Source organism: Bufo bufo, chromosome 5 (assembly GCF_905171765.1).
Source record: "Bufo bufo chromosome 5, aBufBuf1.1, whole genome shotgun sequence".
Lineage (NCBI taxonomy): Eukaryota > Metazoa > Chordata > Amphibia > Anura > Bufonidae > Bufo > Bufo bufo.
The window spans coordinates 467,524,371-467,539,198 of NC_053393.1; the positions used below are offsets into that span (position 1 = coordinate 467,524,371).

The 14,828-nt window shown below is 47.8% G+C and overlaps 1 protein-coding gene across 2 annotated transcripts in view; it reads right to left on the bottom strand.

The window, feature by feature from the left end:
* Positions 1-11,258, bottom strand: part of WDR48 (WD repeat domain 48) — a 31,321-nt gene extending 20,063 nt beyond the window's left edge. The window contains exons 1-3 of one of the 2 annotated variants that reach the window (XM_040433800.1): positions 11,150-11,258; positions 7,985-8,125; positions 2,112-2,190 (exon numbers count right to left, since the gene is read on the bottom strand). In XM_040433800.1, coding sequence (XP_040289734.1) covers positions 2,112-2,190; positions 7,985-8,125; positions 11,150-11,197 — 268 coding nt within the window. In that variant the 5' untranslated portion in view covers positions 11,198-11,258. Of the gene's footprint in view, positions 1-2,111; positions 2,191-7,984; positions 8,126-9,126; positions 9,135-11,149 lie in introns of those variants that run through there. The other variant, XM_040433801.1, reaches the window with a different exon arrangement.
* Between the last annotated feature and the right edge of the window lie 3,570 nt (positions 11,259-14,828).

The window sequence follows — 14,828 nt, forward strand, 5'->3', positions numbered from 1 at the left end:
ATTGACAATGAATGGGGACAAAACCGAAGCTTTTTACCCCCGGTATTGAGATCCTATGACGGATCTCAATAGCGCAAAGGGAAAGCGCAAGTGTGAATGTAGCCTAAGGCATGTGCCTTGCTGATCCATTCGCTCTCTATGAAACTCCAGGAAGTAACCGTGCGATGTACGCAGCCATCTCCAGCAGTCCCAGAGATTGAATTCAGTGTCAGGGAACATGCTTGACCTGCGGCTCCATCAGGATAAGGGGGTCAGGAGCAGTTGGGGTCCCGGCGATCGTACCACCAACAATCAGTTAGTTATCCCCTACCCAGCGGAAAACGTTTAGTTACCAGAACACCCCTTTAAGCAGCGTCGCCAGCAGACTCCATTGCACACAGGACTAAGTAACGCAGCCAAATACTGTCATGGCAAGCAGCTCCACACAGAACACGTAGGTGCCCACAGCTGGGAAGATTTAAAGGCTATGTACACCTTTGGGGGCAATTTTTTTAAATTATTGCATTGTACTCATTTTGAGCTAAAATTATTTTTTAAATTGGTCTTTATTACAAAAACGGAACTGTTTTTTTCTGTACAGGGCTGAGATGCTCTAATAGAGGGATCAGAATTTTCTCTCTTTTCTGTCAGTTGGGGAGCTGACAGGCTCCTTATCTCTGCTCTCTGACATTATAAACTCATTATAGCTCAGCTCTTATCTTAAATAAGTGTTTCTGACCTCTTAGTAGTTTATTAGATGACTGGCACAAAGTGGAAGTAGGATTCACACAGCTAGAAAAACAGAACTGCTCAATTTTTTTTAATAAAGACCATTTGAAAAAATAATTTTTAGCCAAAAATGAGTAAAATGCAATAATAAAAACTGCCCCGAAAAAGTCTATATAGCCTTTTAAACTTCAGAAATGCTATACATTCATGTGTAATGGCATAAGGATCTGCTTCCTCACTTCCAGCCTTACCTTAACCCACATTGAGATGCCCCCGAGTGTCCAGAGGTCCCAATGTAAACAAGGTGCGGCGTCCACAGCCTTACTAAGATGACGGCTGTGACTTCTGATGTACAGTGCAGGCACAGATACAAGTCGTCTATCACTTTCCTGTATCTGTGCTAAACGCTGTCTGGTAAGCCCAGAGGCAATGTAGCAGACTCCTACGTCACTGCACACTGGTATATGGCATTTCTGAAATGTATGTAGAAAACAGACAACCCCATTCATGCAAACACCTTAAAGGCTATGGAGACCTTCGGGGCAATTTTTTTTTCTTTTACATTTATATTTTACTCAATTTGGGCTAAATCTTTTTTTTTAATAGGTCTTTATTAAAAATACCGTATTCAGCAGTTTTTGTGATATATGCAGTTCAAATCAGTCTATTTGAGGACTGTCCCTCCTGAGTTCCATCAGATGACTGCTCATGTCTCTGATCTACTGACCTCAAACACTCATTTAAGCCATATTCTTATCAGTTTAGTTATAATGAGTGTTTATGAGGTCAGGAGTTCAGAGATGAGGCTTCACATGAGCTGCCAGAACTCAGGAGCTACAGTCTGCAAATGGACTGATTTTTAACCACATGTATCACAAAAACTGCTGAAAATTTTTGATAAAGCCAAAATGAAAAAAATATTTTTAGTCCAAAATGAGTAAAAGACAATCATAAAAAAATTGCCTCTAAGGTATCCATGGCCTTTAATGACCAAAACAACCACATGGATATTTGACCTTATTAAATCTTTGCATTTATACAGTGCCAAAGACCAGACTTTCCTCTGGGGCCTATGTAACAACTCATTGCTATTGAGAATTCGTGCAAATCACCTGTTCCTCTAGTCACATGCAAAGCGGGCCCCAAGCCAAGTGCTGACGGGGGGAGTGTGCACATAAAGCAGGAAAACATATAGACTACAATGGGACAGCGGCAGGATACAGGGAATGATGGGCAATAACATCATCCAGGACTGGCTCCAGCAGTCACTTTCTAGGTGATCGGTCATCTTCTAGCTCATGGCATTTGTCCGGGACCACTTTATAAGCTTAGATCTTTCCATTTCACTCAGTCATGGTTCGCCCTGTTTCCCCATTGCCATGTTCCCACCATCACATACTTACATGTCTTGCCATTACAGCACAGCACAATGTCGTTCACCCAGTCCGTGTGGTGTTCCATGGATGCTATGTAGGGGTCTTGCTGGAATAGACAAGAAGAGATGACAGCATTATTCATACGATGACTTCTACAGTCAGACCTCCTGTGCCCGTAGAGCAGGGATCAGCAGCCTTCGGCACTCCAGCTGCTGTGGCACTACAACTCCCAGTCTACACACTTTCTCAGCTGTTCTTGTAACACCTATAGAAGTGGAAGGAGGATTCTGGGAGTTGTGGTTTCAGAACAGCTGAAGTGACGGAGGTTGCTGATCCCTGACGTAGATTATCACGTGAGGTCTTGCCCCGAGGACCTCATGATCAGTTGTGTCCAGTAGCAAACATTGAATTTCACTGCAGGGGAAATGGAAGGGGTTTTCCGGACTAACATACTGATGACCTATCCTTTTTTAATTCCCAGGAAATCCCTTTACAGGGGTTGTCTCAAAAAATATTTGAGTTTTCAAACCAGCACCTGGATCTGAATACTGTTGTAATTGCATGTAATTAAAATGTATTATAGCTACTGAGGTATTTTACTGAAATCTATCTGTATAGCGCCACCTACTGTTTGATATTTTTCTAATTTCTCTGTCCCAGTTGATATAAATCTAGCAGAGCAATGAATGGGGAGATCTCTGGATCCATCTCTGGTTCTGGCTTTGTTACAAAGAGATCGTCATGATGTCCAATTTTCATTTTTTATATTATTCATGGGACAACCCCTTTAGGTCTTTTCTAATGAAATTCACAAACGTGTTAAAGGAGCTTTCCATGACTTCGATACTGATGACCTATTCCAAGGGTAGGTCATTAACATCAGACTGGTGGGGACCCGACACCCCCACCGACCACCTGGTAGCAGAAGCCATGGCCATCAGAACTAATACAATTTAGGCCTCATGCACACGACCGTTTTTTTTTACGGTCCGCAAAAACGGGGTCCGTAGGTCCGTGACCGTTTTTTCGTCCGTGGGTCTTCCTTGATTTTTGGAGGATCCACGGACATGAAAAAAAAAGTCGTTTTGGTGTCCGCCTGGCCGTGCGGAGCCAAACGGATCCATTCTGAATTACAATGCAAGTCAATGGGGACGGATCCGTTTGACGTTGACACAATATGGTGCAATTTCAAACGGATCCGTCCCCCATTGACTTTCAATGTAAAGTCAGGAGTTAATATACCATAGGATCGGAGTTTTCTCCAATCCGATGGTATATTTTAACTTTAAGCGTCCCCATCACCATGGGAACGCCTCTATGTTAGAATATACTGTCGGATATGAGTTAGATCGTGAAACTCAAATCCGACAGTATATTCTAACACAGAGGCGTTCCCATGGTGATGGGGACGCTTCAGGTTAGAATATACTAAAAGAACTGTGTACATGACTGCCCCCTGCTGCCTGGCAGGTGCTGCCAGGCAGCAGGGGGCAGACCACCCCCCCCCCCTGTTTTTAACTCATTGGTGGCCAGTGGGCCCCCCCTCCCTCCCCTGTAGTTAACTCTGTTGTCCAGTGCAGCCGCCCCCCCTCCCTCCCCTGTAGTTAACTCTTTGTTGTCCAGTGCGGCCGCCCCCCCCCTCCCTCCCCTGTAGTTAACTCTTTGTTGTCCAGTGCGGCCGCCCCCCCCCCCTGTAGTTAACTCGTTGGTGGCCAGTGGGCTCTCCCCCCTCCTAATTAAAATCTCCCCCCCTATCATTGGTGGCAGCGGAGAGTACCGATCGGAGTCCCAGTTTAATCACTGGGGCTCCGATCGGTAACCATGGCAACCAGGACGCTACTGCAGTCCCGGTTGCCATGGTTACTTAGCAATTTGTAGAAGCATTATACTTACCTGCGAGCTGCGATGTCTCCGTGTCCGGCCGGGAGCTCCTCCTACTGGTAAGTGACAGGTCTGTGCGGCGAATTGCTTAATGACCTGTCACTTACCAGTAGGAGGAGCTCCCGGCCGGACACAGACATCGCAGCTCCAGGTATGTATAATGCTTCTACAAATTGCTAAGTAACCATGGCAACCGGGACTGCAGTAGCGTCCTGGTTGCCATGGTTACCGATCGGAGCCCCAGCGATTAAACTGGGACTCCGATCGGTACTCTCCGCTGCCACCAATGATAGGGGGGGAGATTTTAATTAGGAGGGGGAGGGCCCACTGGCCACCAACGAGTTAACTACAGGGGAGGTAGGGGGGCCCACTGGCCACCAATGTGTTAACTACAGGGGGGGGGGCCTGCCCCCTGCCAGGCAGCAGGTGGCAGTCATGTACACAGTTTGTTTAGTATATTCTAACCTGAAGCGTCCCCATCACCATGGGAACGCCTCTGTGTTAGAATATACTGTCGGATTTGAGATTTCACGAAGTGAAAACTCAGCTCTGAAAATGCTTTTATGCAGACGGATCCGTCTGTATGAAAGTAACCTACGGCCACGGATGCCAATCTTGTGTGCATCCGTGTTCTTTCACGGACCCATTGACTTGAATGGGTCCGTGAACCGTTGGCCGTGAAAAAAATAGGACAGGTCCTATTTTTTTCACGCCCAGGAAACACGGATCACGGATGCGGCTGCAAAACGGTGCATTTTCCGATTTTTCCACGGACCCATTGAAAGTCAATGCGTCCGCGAAAAAAAACTGAAAACGGCACAACGGCCACGGGTGCACACAACGGTCGTGTGCATGAGGCCTAACAGGTACACAGTGTAGTGGCCGTGTGATCCTACCTTCTTTCCCACTCCCATTATACATGCATGCTCAGCCAAGTACACATTGTTTTCAGGGAGTCTTTTGGCAGTGGCTTATACTCCATGGGAATAAAAAGTTCAGGCACGCTGAAAACCATCATGTCCCAATCTTCTCCCCCCCAACATCTGCTGCGGAGGGGAATCGGGACACCCCATACACATTACAGTCGGCCATGTGTGCCAAAATCACGGTGGTCTCGGCTATATTGGCATTGCTTTATTATCCTTACACTACGTAAACCAAGGGTTAGTTCATTGCTTACTGCCAAATCCCAGCATTCACCGCATACAAATTCTTCAATATGGCAGAAGATCTCAGAGATCGGTCAGACAATCTATGTGTATAAGGGTCCATTCACATGACCATGTCCATTTTGTGAACTGCAAATTGCGGATCCGCAAAACTCTGACATCGGCCGTGTGCACCCTGCACCGTTGACTTCAATGGGTCCACAATGCTCAGCAATGAATAGGACATGTATTATATTTTGCGGTGTGGCCGCACGGACTTAGAAGCACAAAGGTCCACGCCGCAATGAGGGGTGCACACTGCCAGTATCCGTGTTCTCTGGACCCACAAAACGGATATGGTCATGCGAATTAAAAGGCATTGTCACCAGCGACCTTCATGTCCAACTGTTTGCATAGAAACATAGCCGTGGTTCTCCTGATTAAAACCACGTTTTTCTTTTGTTGATCCGAGTCTCCGTTCCCGAGTTATGATAGTTCTAAATACGCAAATTAGGCTTTTGGTGCAATGAGGGAGTCGCCATTGCCTCTGTTACACCCAAGCACCGATCCTTTCTGTGGCCAGCCTCTCCCTGGCTGCTGTGATTGACATGGAATGCCAAAGGCAATGTAGTAAGGGAAGGGCTAGCCGCAAGAAGGTAGTGGAGCTTGTGTGCAACAAGAGCAAAGGTGATGCTCTCATTGCACCAAAGGCCTAAATTGCATATTAAGAAATTTTAAATAGGCGAACCACAGCTATGAGTCTATGAAGCAGTTGGATAGGGAGGTCGCTGGTGACAGAGTCCCTTTAAACTAAAACGAACTAATCTGACCGCAAAAAAAATTAAAAATATAAATAAAATCAATGCACAAATGTCTTAACTTCTCAGAAACAGAAGCTTAAAGGGGTTTTCCGGGATTTTAACACTGATGGCCTATCCACAGGAGAGGCTATCCATATCTGACTGTTGGGGGTCCGGCGTCCTGCACATCAGCTGAAGTAACTGGGAGGACGTTCGGAGCTGACTTCTGGTCCAGGAGCTACTGTGAAACAGCTGATCGACAGAGGTGCGAAGTGTCAGGTCACTGCCAATCAGACATTAAATGGGTTGTCTCATCACAGACGATGGGGGCATATAGCTAGGATATGCCCCCATTGTCCGATAGGTGCGAGTCCCACCTATATCGAGAACGGAGCTCTGAAAGTGTTGGAGAGCGCACTGCGCATGTGCAGCCGCCCCTCATTCATTCTCTATGGGGCCGCCGAAAATAGCCGAGCACTGGCAAATTCCGTCTGGGCCATAGAAGTCTATGGATGCTGTGGCCAGTCATGTGCAGTAGGCTCCCATTCACTTCTATGGCCCTGACGGAGTCCTCCAGCCACCACCTTGTGGGGCTCCGCTCTAGATATAGGTTCAGGACCCGCACCTATAAGACAATGGGGGCATATCCTAGCCATAGGTGATGAGACAACCTCTTTAAAGGCCAATATTAAAACCCCAGAAAACCACTTTAAAGGGGGTTGTCAGAGCAAAAAAAATAAACGGTTGCTTGCTGCACATAGGCAGAAAAAAAAAAAAAACAGTACTTAACTCCTGGGTTCCAACACTGTGCCTCCCGTCCCTGTCAGACTGGAATTGTGACATGCCATCACATCACCTGCACACGCTCCTGGGCAATCAATGATGTCAGCGGTGGTGGGAGCGCTGAGCCCCAGTGGGCACATGCCTTTTTTGCGCACATCACACAGCGATGCTGGGAGGATTCAACAAGGTGAATAGTGTTTTTTTTGTTTTTTAATTTCCAGCACATGCTCGGTCACCTCTAACTTTTTTTTTTATTTATTTCTTTACATATCATAAAAACTTCTTTATATCTACGCGATACCTACAAATGCATGTAAAACATCCAATGACAATCACAGGATTCCAGAAAATGCCGATATGGTAACTGTCTACTGGGGCGCTCACACTGTGCAGCCATGTCAACAAGAGCATTATGGCGTCCTTTCAAAATGGAAGCCACACTGCTGTGCTGGACCTGTCGTGAGACCAATACCACCTGCTACCGACCAACCACGGTGACTTATAATGGGATCCATCAGGATCTGGCGTGGCATATACGTGAATTATAGCAATGAATGTAGAGCTATTTTCCAATCAAATGATGATGATGTGTACACGCAGTCTTACCCTTCGGGCCTCGATGCGCTGTAAGTATGTCTTTGGAGTGTGGGAGGAAACCGGAGAACCTGGAGGAAACCCACGTAAACACGGGGAGAACATACAAACTCCATGCAGATGTTGCCCTTGGTCGGATTCGAACCTAGGACCCTATGGTAAATATGGTAGGAGAGTGTCCAACATGGAGGCAGCAATGTGTTCGCTGACAAGTCTCTCTACCACCATTTTACCCGTCACAAGGAACAGTGAGAGACAACTACCTACACCGGATACCTCCCCACATCTCAGCTCCTCAGCCGTGTCTCAACTGTCCTCTTAAGGCCTATTACACACGATCGTAGGTGTCCCGTGCCCGTGCTGCAGGCCGCATATGCAGATCCGCAATACACGGGCGCTGTTCCGTGGGCATTCCGCATCACGGATGCGGACCCATTGACTTGAATGGGTCCGCAAATCCGGAGATGCGGAATGGTGCGGAACGGAACCCTATGGAAGCACTACGGAGTGTCTCCGTGGGGTTTCGTCCTGTACTTCTGTTCCGCAAAAAGATAGAACATGTCCTATCTTTTTGCGGAACGCCGACCAATTAAAGTGAATGGGTCCACGGTCGGTGTTCATGCATTGCGGCCCACAGCACGTCCACGTTCGTGTGCAGGAGGTCTAAGTTTAAAATCTGATGTGATTCATGTACCTTGTGCTGATTGACGCTCCATATTCTGATGATTGAGTCTCGTCCGGCTGTGAAGAGTCTGTTCAGAGTGGGATCGAGTTGGAGGGCGTTCACGCCGTTGCGATTGTATTTCTCCACTTCATCCCTGATTACATACGAGACCTGTGAAGGATGAGGACACACAGCGGTGACCACCTTATAAAGGCGAGCCCTGTATAAAACACATCCTGGGTAGACCGTGCCGTCCACACCGGGCAGTCCCATGGGTGCTCTGCATGCGGTGGCGGCATGGTGTCTCCCCGCTGACAGTTGCAATGGAGCATTAAGCTACATTACCCTAAGGCTGGCGGTATACATTAGAGAGCCCCCTGGAGATAAGCGGCCTCAGAGGAGCCTGGCACTGCTTATCTCTGGTATACAAACTCTACCATGCATTGGGGGCAAGTAGAATCATGTCGGATGAACCAGATAATTTCTACCATTTCATGTGATTGGAAACCTCCCAACTGCCACTGTAGGAAAGAATGATCGGGCCGTTGGACTTCAACATGCCCGATTCTCTGAGACCTAGGCAGCAGCTTGCTCTCTCTCCCCATTCTGAATACATGCATGCCCGAGCCAAGTATACATTTGTACGGGGGTTACAGGAGGGAGAGCTGTCAACCGAGTGAGCATTTGGCCGACAGTCCTGTCAGTGTAATAGTGGTCTTATGTGTATGGGCAGCCTATACATAGCACTGCGACAGGCCCTGCACAGAAACGCACAGTTCCTACAGGTCCATATTACAGACCCCTAGGGACCCTGTGCCATTTGGTGCCACGAAGAGAGGAAACGATCTCAATAATATGGCTTTTAATGCTGCATGTCACAAACGTACTGAATCTGCACTAAAGGGGCTCATGCACACGACCGGTTTTCTCGTCAGTGTACATTTCATAGAGGCCGTCCATTAACGGACAATTACAACAGTGCACCTTGTGTCCTGATCAGTTTCTCTGGAAGTCTATGGGACTGGGACAATAACAGATGGCAAACAGGCGGCGTCCGTTTTCACCAGTTACATAGCGACACCAAAAGAAAAGCCAGGAAGGGGCTTCATAGCAGCGTCCTGCACTTCTGAGGACCCTGCTTCAGCCCCCCTGAACACCCTTGTGGACCATACCTCACTCATTTGACAGACAGTATGGACTTTTGTGTATGTGCACGAAGCCTTAGGAGACTTGAACTGCAGACGTTGGGCCTGGTTCATGTCAACCAATCAGAGCTCAACTTTCATTCTTTCAGAACAGATTAAGAAATGAAAGCTGAGCTCCGATTGGTTGACGTGATCACCAAGGAAGCCCAGTGCACGGACAAACTAAAAACCACCTCCAGTCACTAACGGACGTCTCTGAGCCGCGTCCTTCGGCCTCTGACCATATGTATTGGAGAATATATGCCCTAGGGCGTGTCCTCCATTAGGTTCGCCCCTCCTATGAGTCAAAGGCGAGAGCTGCTGAATAAGAAGCAGACTCAGTCCTGCCCTATAGGACGGTGGACCGCAGTAAGATGGCGGTGGGGGCTGTGAGACAGAGGGGGAGGATTTATCAAAATTTAAAGAAACACAGGCTTAGTTGCCTATAGCAACCAATCAGATTTCACCTTTCATTTTCCAAAGGAGCCCTGGAAAATGGAATCTGATTGGTTGCTAGGGGCAACTAAGGCAGCTTTCCTTTGCAACAGTTTTGATAAACCTCCCCCAGAGTTTTAGCGATGGTTGCCTAGTTGAAGTAGTGGGTTGCACTTAAAGGGGTTGTCCAACAGGTTTAAAATTCTCAGGGGAGCAGAAGAGCTTATAAAAGAAAGGAAAAAGCTTAAAAGGGGTTTTACGAGATGTTAATACTGATGACCTTTCCTCAGGATAGGTCATCAGTATCTGGTCGGTGGGGGTCCGACACCCTGCCAATCAGACGTTTGAGAAGGCTTGCAGTAGCGCCATGACCTTCTCTCAGCTATCCCTAGGCCAGTGAGGACACGTTAATTGGTCACATGGCCTCGGCACAGCTCAGTCCCATTCATATGACCGCGATACCAAGCCAATACAATGTACGGCGCTCTGCTTGGTGAGCACGGAGAAGGCCCCGGTGTCGGACCCCCACCGATCAGATACTGATGACCTGTCCTGAGGATAGGTCATCAGTAGCGTTGAGCGAACTTGTGTTTAAAGTTTGGCGTCTAAAGTTCGGGTTCTGGTTATCGAAGAATCGCGTTATGGATTCCGCTACCACGGACCATAACGGAATTTAGAATCCATAACGCGATTCTTCGATAACCAGAACCCGAACTTTAGACGCCGAACTTAACAAGTTCGCTCAACACTAGTCATCAGTATTAAAATCTCAAAAAAAACTTTTGACTCAGTCCCACCATTCCGGCGATGCAGGTCCAGTCCCCGCGTCACGCTCAGTGGTCATGTGACCAGAGCTGCATCGCTGAGGGGTCACATGACGGTGACATCTTTCAGTCTGACAGGTACGGGACCTGGGACAGTCAGCAGGTGCGTTAAGCTTTCTCCTTTCTTTTACATGTCTAGCTGTTCCCCTGAGAGCTGTAAAAACTGCCAGACAACCCCTGTGATAGTCCAGGACTCCAGAAAGTCTGACTGACAACCCATGTGCAGGCCATAATGGCGGACACGTTGCTTGTCACCCAGCTTTCCAAGCAACAGATGGAGCTCCATCACGTTCTTGAATAAGGAGCGGACCCCCGTGATGGGACTGAAAACTCCACCAGTCTGAACTTGCACTCAGCGATTTCTAGGACACCCCCCGCTGCCAGCAATGTAAACGTCTAACAAGTGACAAGAGAATAGGGAAAGCCTGACGTAGAAGGAACCATTTCACAAATGCGGGGGTGTCTGCTTCAGTGAAGTTGCAGATGCATACTGACTAGTGGTCACACACGTTTGGACGGCGGGACGCAGACCAGTGCGGGGCCGCCATGTGCGGACGGCTACTCAGTGGACTGTGCCCGCAGTACAGCTGTGGACCGGTGCCCTCCGAGGGTGCTCACAGCCCCGCCCCATCCGCACTACTCCGCGGGCACTGCGGATCTTCCAAACAACAAGGGAGACTCCCATCACAAGGAAGCGCCGCCGCAGTGACCCGCCACCGAGACCGAGATCACGTCCCCGTTACCTGTCATACCTGAACTTTCCTCCGCCCCGCCGTGTTCTGCCTGTGATGAGCTGCCATCTTGCATGTTGACACTCTGCCGTCACTTCCCCAATCCTAACACTTCCGCCCTTACCCGAAGGACATGAACTTACGCGCTCATTGGTTTACTACAACTTCCGCCCAAGCTGAAGCCCGAGCCGCTTCTTCCGCCATTAGTTATGAGACGTCATTTCCGCACCTTCGAATGTGTATTAACCGTTGCAGCGCCGAACGTGTCAGTGTTTTAGGTCCTGCCGGGAGAAGCCTGGTCCTGGGGGGTCCCGAGTGTTTTGTTAGGAGCACCCCCCTGGCTTGTGTTTTCTATGGCATAAAAAAAAGGGGGTCTGTCTTGGTGACCGCCTTTAACCCCTTCATGACCAAACCATTTTTGGGCTTCAGGTTTTTCATCATATTTTTGCAGCACTATGGGATCTTATCTGTTTGTAAGACAAGTGGTAGTTTTTACACATAATGTTTATAATACCGCTAATTAGCATTTTTTTTATTTTATTATTTTAATTTTATGAGGTGAACAAAAAAATGTTCTTTATTTCATTTCTTTAAGCATTTTATTTCGAGAAGTTTTTTTGGCCCCATAAATGGACAGTGCCTTGAAAAAGTATTTCTATTCCTTAAAGGGGTTCTACAGTTTGTTTAAACTGATGATCTATCCTCTGGATAGATCATCAGCTTCTGATCGGCGGGGGTCCGACACCCGGGACCCCCGCCGATCAGCTGTTTGAGAAGGCAGCGGCGCTTCTCACTGTTTACCGCAGACCCAGTGACGTCACGACTAGTATTAACTGGCCTGGGAGGGGCTAAGCTCCATTCAAGTGAACAGAGCTCAGCCGGCCAGTTGATACTAGTCGTGACGTCACTCGGCCTGCGGTAAACAGTGAGAAGGCCGCGGCGCTGCTATAGCGCCGCTGCCTTCTCAAACAGCTGATCGGCGGGGGTCCCGGGTGTCGGACCCCTGCTGATCTATCCAGAGGATAGATCATCAGTTTAACAAAAATTGCAGAACCCCTTTAAGGGTACTTTCACACTAGCGTTATTCTTTTCCGGCATAGAGTTCCGTCACAGGAGCTCAATATCGGAGAAGAACTGATCAGTTTTATCCCCATGCATTCTGAATGGAGAGCAATCCGTTCAGGATGCATCAGTTCCGTCCCTCTTACGTTTTTTGGTCGGAGAAAATACTGCAACGGAACTGCCTGCCGGAATCCTCTGCCGCAAGTGTGAAAGTACCCTAACTTTTCCTCATTTTTTTCACGTTACACCCACATATTTTATTGGGATTTCATGTGATAGACCAACACAAAGTAGCAAATATGTGTGAATTGAGAAGAAAATGATACATGGTTTTCAACATTTTTAATAAATAAAAATCTGGAAAGTGTGGTGTTCATTTGTATTCAGTGCCCCTGAGTCAATACTTTGTAGGACCACCTTTCACTGCAGTTACAGCCGCAAGTCTTTGGGGGTTTGTATCTACCAGCTTTGCACATCTACAGGCTGAATTTTTGGGCTATTCTTCTCTGCATCTTTGCAAATTAGCTCGCGCTCAGATTGGATGGAGAGCGTCTGTGAACAGCAATTTTCAAGTCTTACCACAGATTCTCAATGGGATTTAGATCTGGGCCATTCTAACACATTCTAACAATTTAAACCAGTGGTGGCGAACCTATGGCACAGGTACCAGAGGCAGCACTCAGAGCCCTCTCTGTGGGCACCCGCACCCTGGAAAAAGTCTATGGTGTACCAATGTGCCTTTCTGCAGAAAGCTGGCACATGTGCGATTCCCCTGGATGAGGCTGTTGCCAGGACACCGCGCGGGCCCGGATGTGTGTAACATTAGCGCATGCACGAGATTATGGCGCACTGCGGGAAAAAAAAAGCAGAGGAGAGGAGTGAATAATTAACACTGGGCCCCAAGAGAAGGGGCGTGGCTGGGCCCCAAGAGAAGGGGCGTGGCTGGGCTCCAAGAGAAGGGGCGTGGCTGGGCCCCAAGAGAAGGGGCGTGGCTGGGCTCCAAGAGAAGGGGCGTGGCTGGGCTCCATTGGCCTGAGGGACAGCCCCTTGGGCCCCTTATGAAGGTAATTAGCATATAAATATAAGCGATTTTTATCAAAAATGAAAGGACAGGTGGGGGTAAAACTAGTATATATTTATTTAGATAAAGAAGGCTGATATGATTATATGAACAGCTCTGTATCGAAAATCTGGCTGACAGAATCCCTTTATGAACAGCACAGGCAGTGCACTGAATGTAGGCAGGCTATTATAGCTAAGGCTATTTTCACACTTGCGGCAGGACGGATCCGACATGCTGTTCACCCTGTCAAATCCGTCCTTCCGCTATTTCGCCGTGCCGCCAGACTGCCGCTCCGTCCCCATTGACTATAATGGGGACGGGGCGGAGCTCCGGCGCAGTTCACGATGAGAGGCCGCCGGACTAAAAAGTTGGACATGCAGGACTTTTAGGCCTCATGCACACGACCGTATTTTGTTTCCGTGTCCGATGCGTTTTTTTTTGCGGATAGGATGCGGACCCATTCATTTCAATGGGTCCGCAAAAAATGCGGACAGCACACCGTGTGCTGTCCGCATCAGTATGTCCGTTCCGTTGCTCCGCAAAAAGAATAGTGCATGTCCTCTTTTTTTTTTAGTTTGCGGACAAGGATAGGCATTATTACAATGGATCCGCAAAAAAAACGGATGCCATACGGAACGTCATCCGTTTTTTTTGCAGATCCTCAATTTGCGGACCGCAAAACACATACGGTCGTGTGGATGTAGCCTTAGGCTGCGTTCACACTTCAGTTATTTGGTCAGTTATTTCGATCAGTTATTGTGAGCCATAACCAGTAGTGAAGACTTCACAGAGATCAGGTGTAATTATTGGATCTGCTCCTGTTCTGTGTTTTTGACCCACACCTTGTTTTGGCTCACAATAACTGATGGAAATAACTGATCACATAACTGAAGTGTGAACGCAGCCTTAGTCTGGCGGCCTTTTGCCGTGCTGCAGCGGAGCGCCGCCCCTGTCCCCATTATAGTCAATGGGGACGGAGCGGCGGCACTGCGAAATAGCGGAAGGAAGGATCCGACATATACTGTGACAACCTGCCAGGACCTCACTGAGTCATTTCCAGCCCGTCTACTCTGGATATTAGTGGTCATAATAATGTGACTTGACTGTGTATTAGGGCTTAACGTTGTTATCGCATAAAGGAGAATTCGGACCATTTAATTAAGAATAAAACTAGCTCCCAATGATGTAAAATAATTAAGTAAGTAAATACTCACCCATCCCCTGCTGCGGCCATTCAGTGATTAGTTGAGTCAGCATTTCCTGTATGTTCTGAGAGAGCAGGAATCAGACACCGTTGGGGCCATGCAGTGTTGGGAGCAGCAGAGGAGAGGGGAGGTATTATTTTACATCATGGGGAGTCTTTAAAAAAATGACAGCCCTTTTAACAAACCGTTACCAGGGATCTTTTTCAGGGCGCCAGCGTTCTCCCCAAGTACAATTCAGCCTTCAGGTTTCATGTGGGCAATCATCTTGATATAAAAGGCTTTTGACGTAGTCTTTGTGAAGTCCATTATTTTGGATTTGACCAGAACTGTTTTCTGACTCTTAGATTACTGCCTGTCCTTATCTAAAATT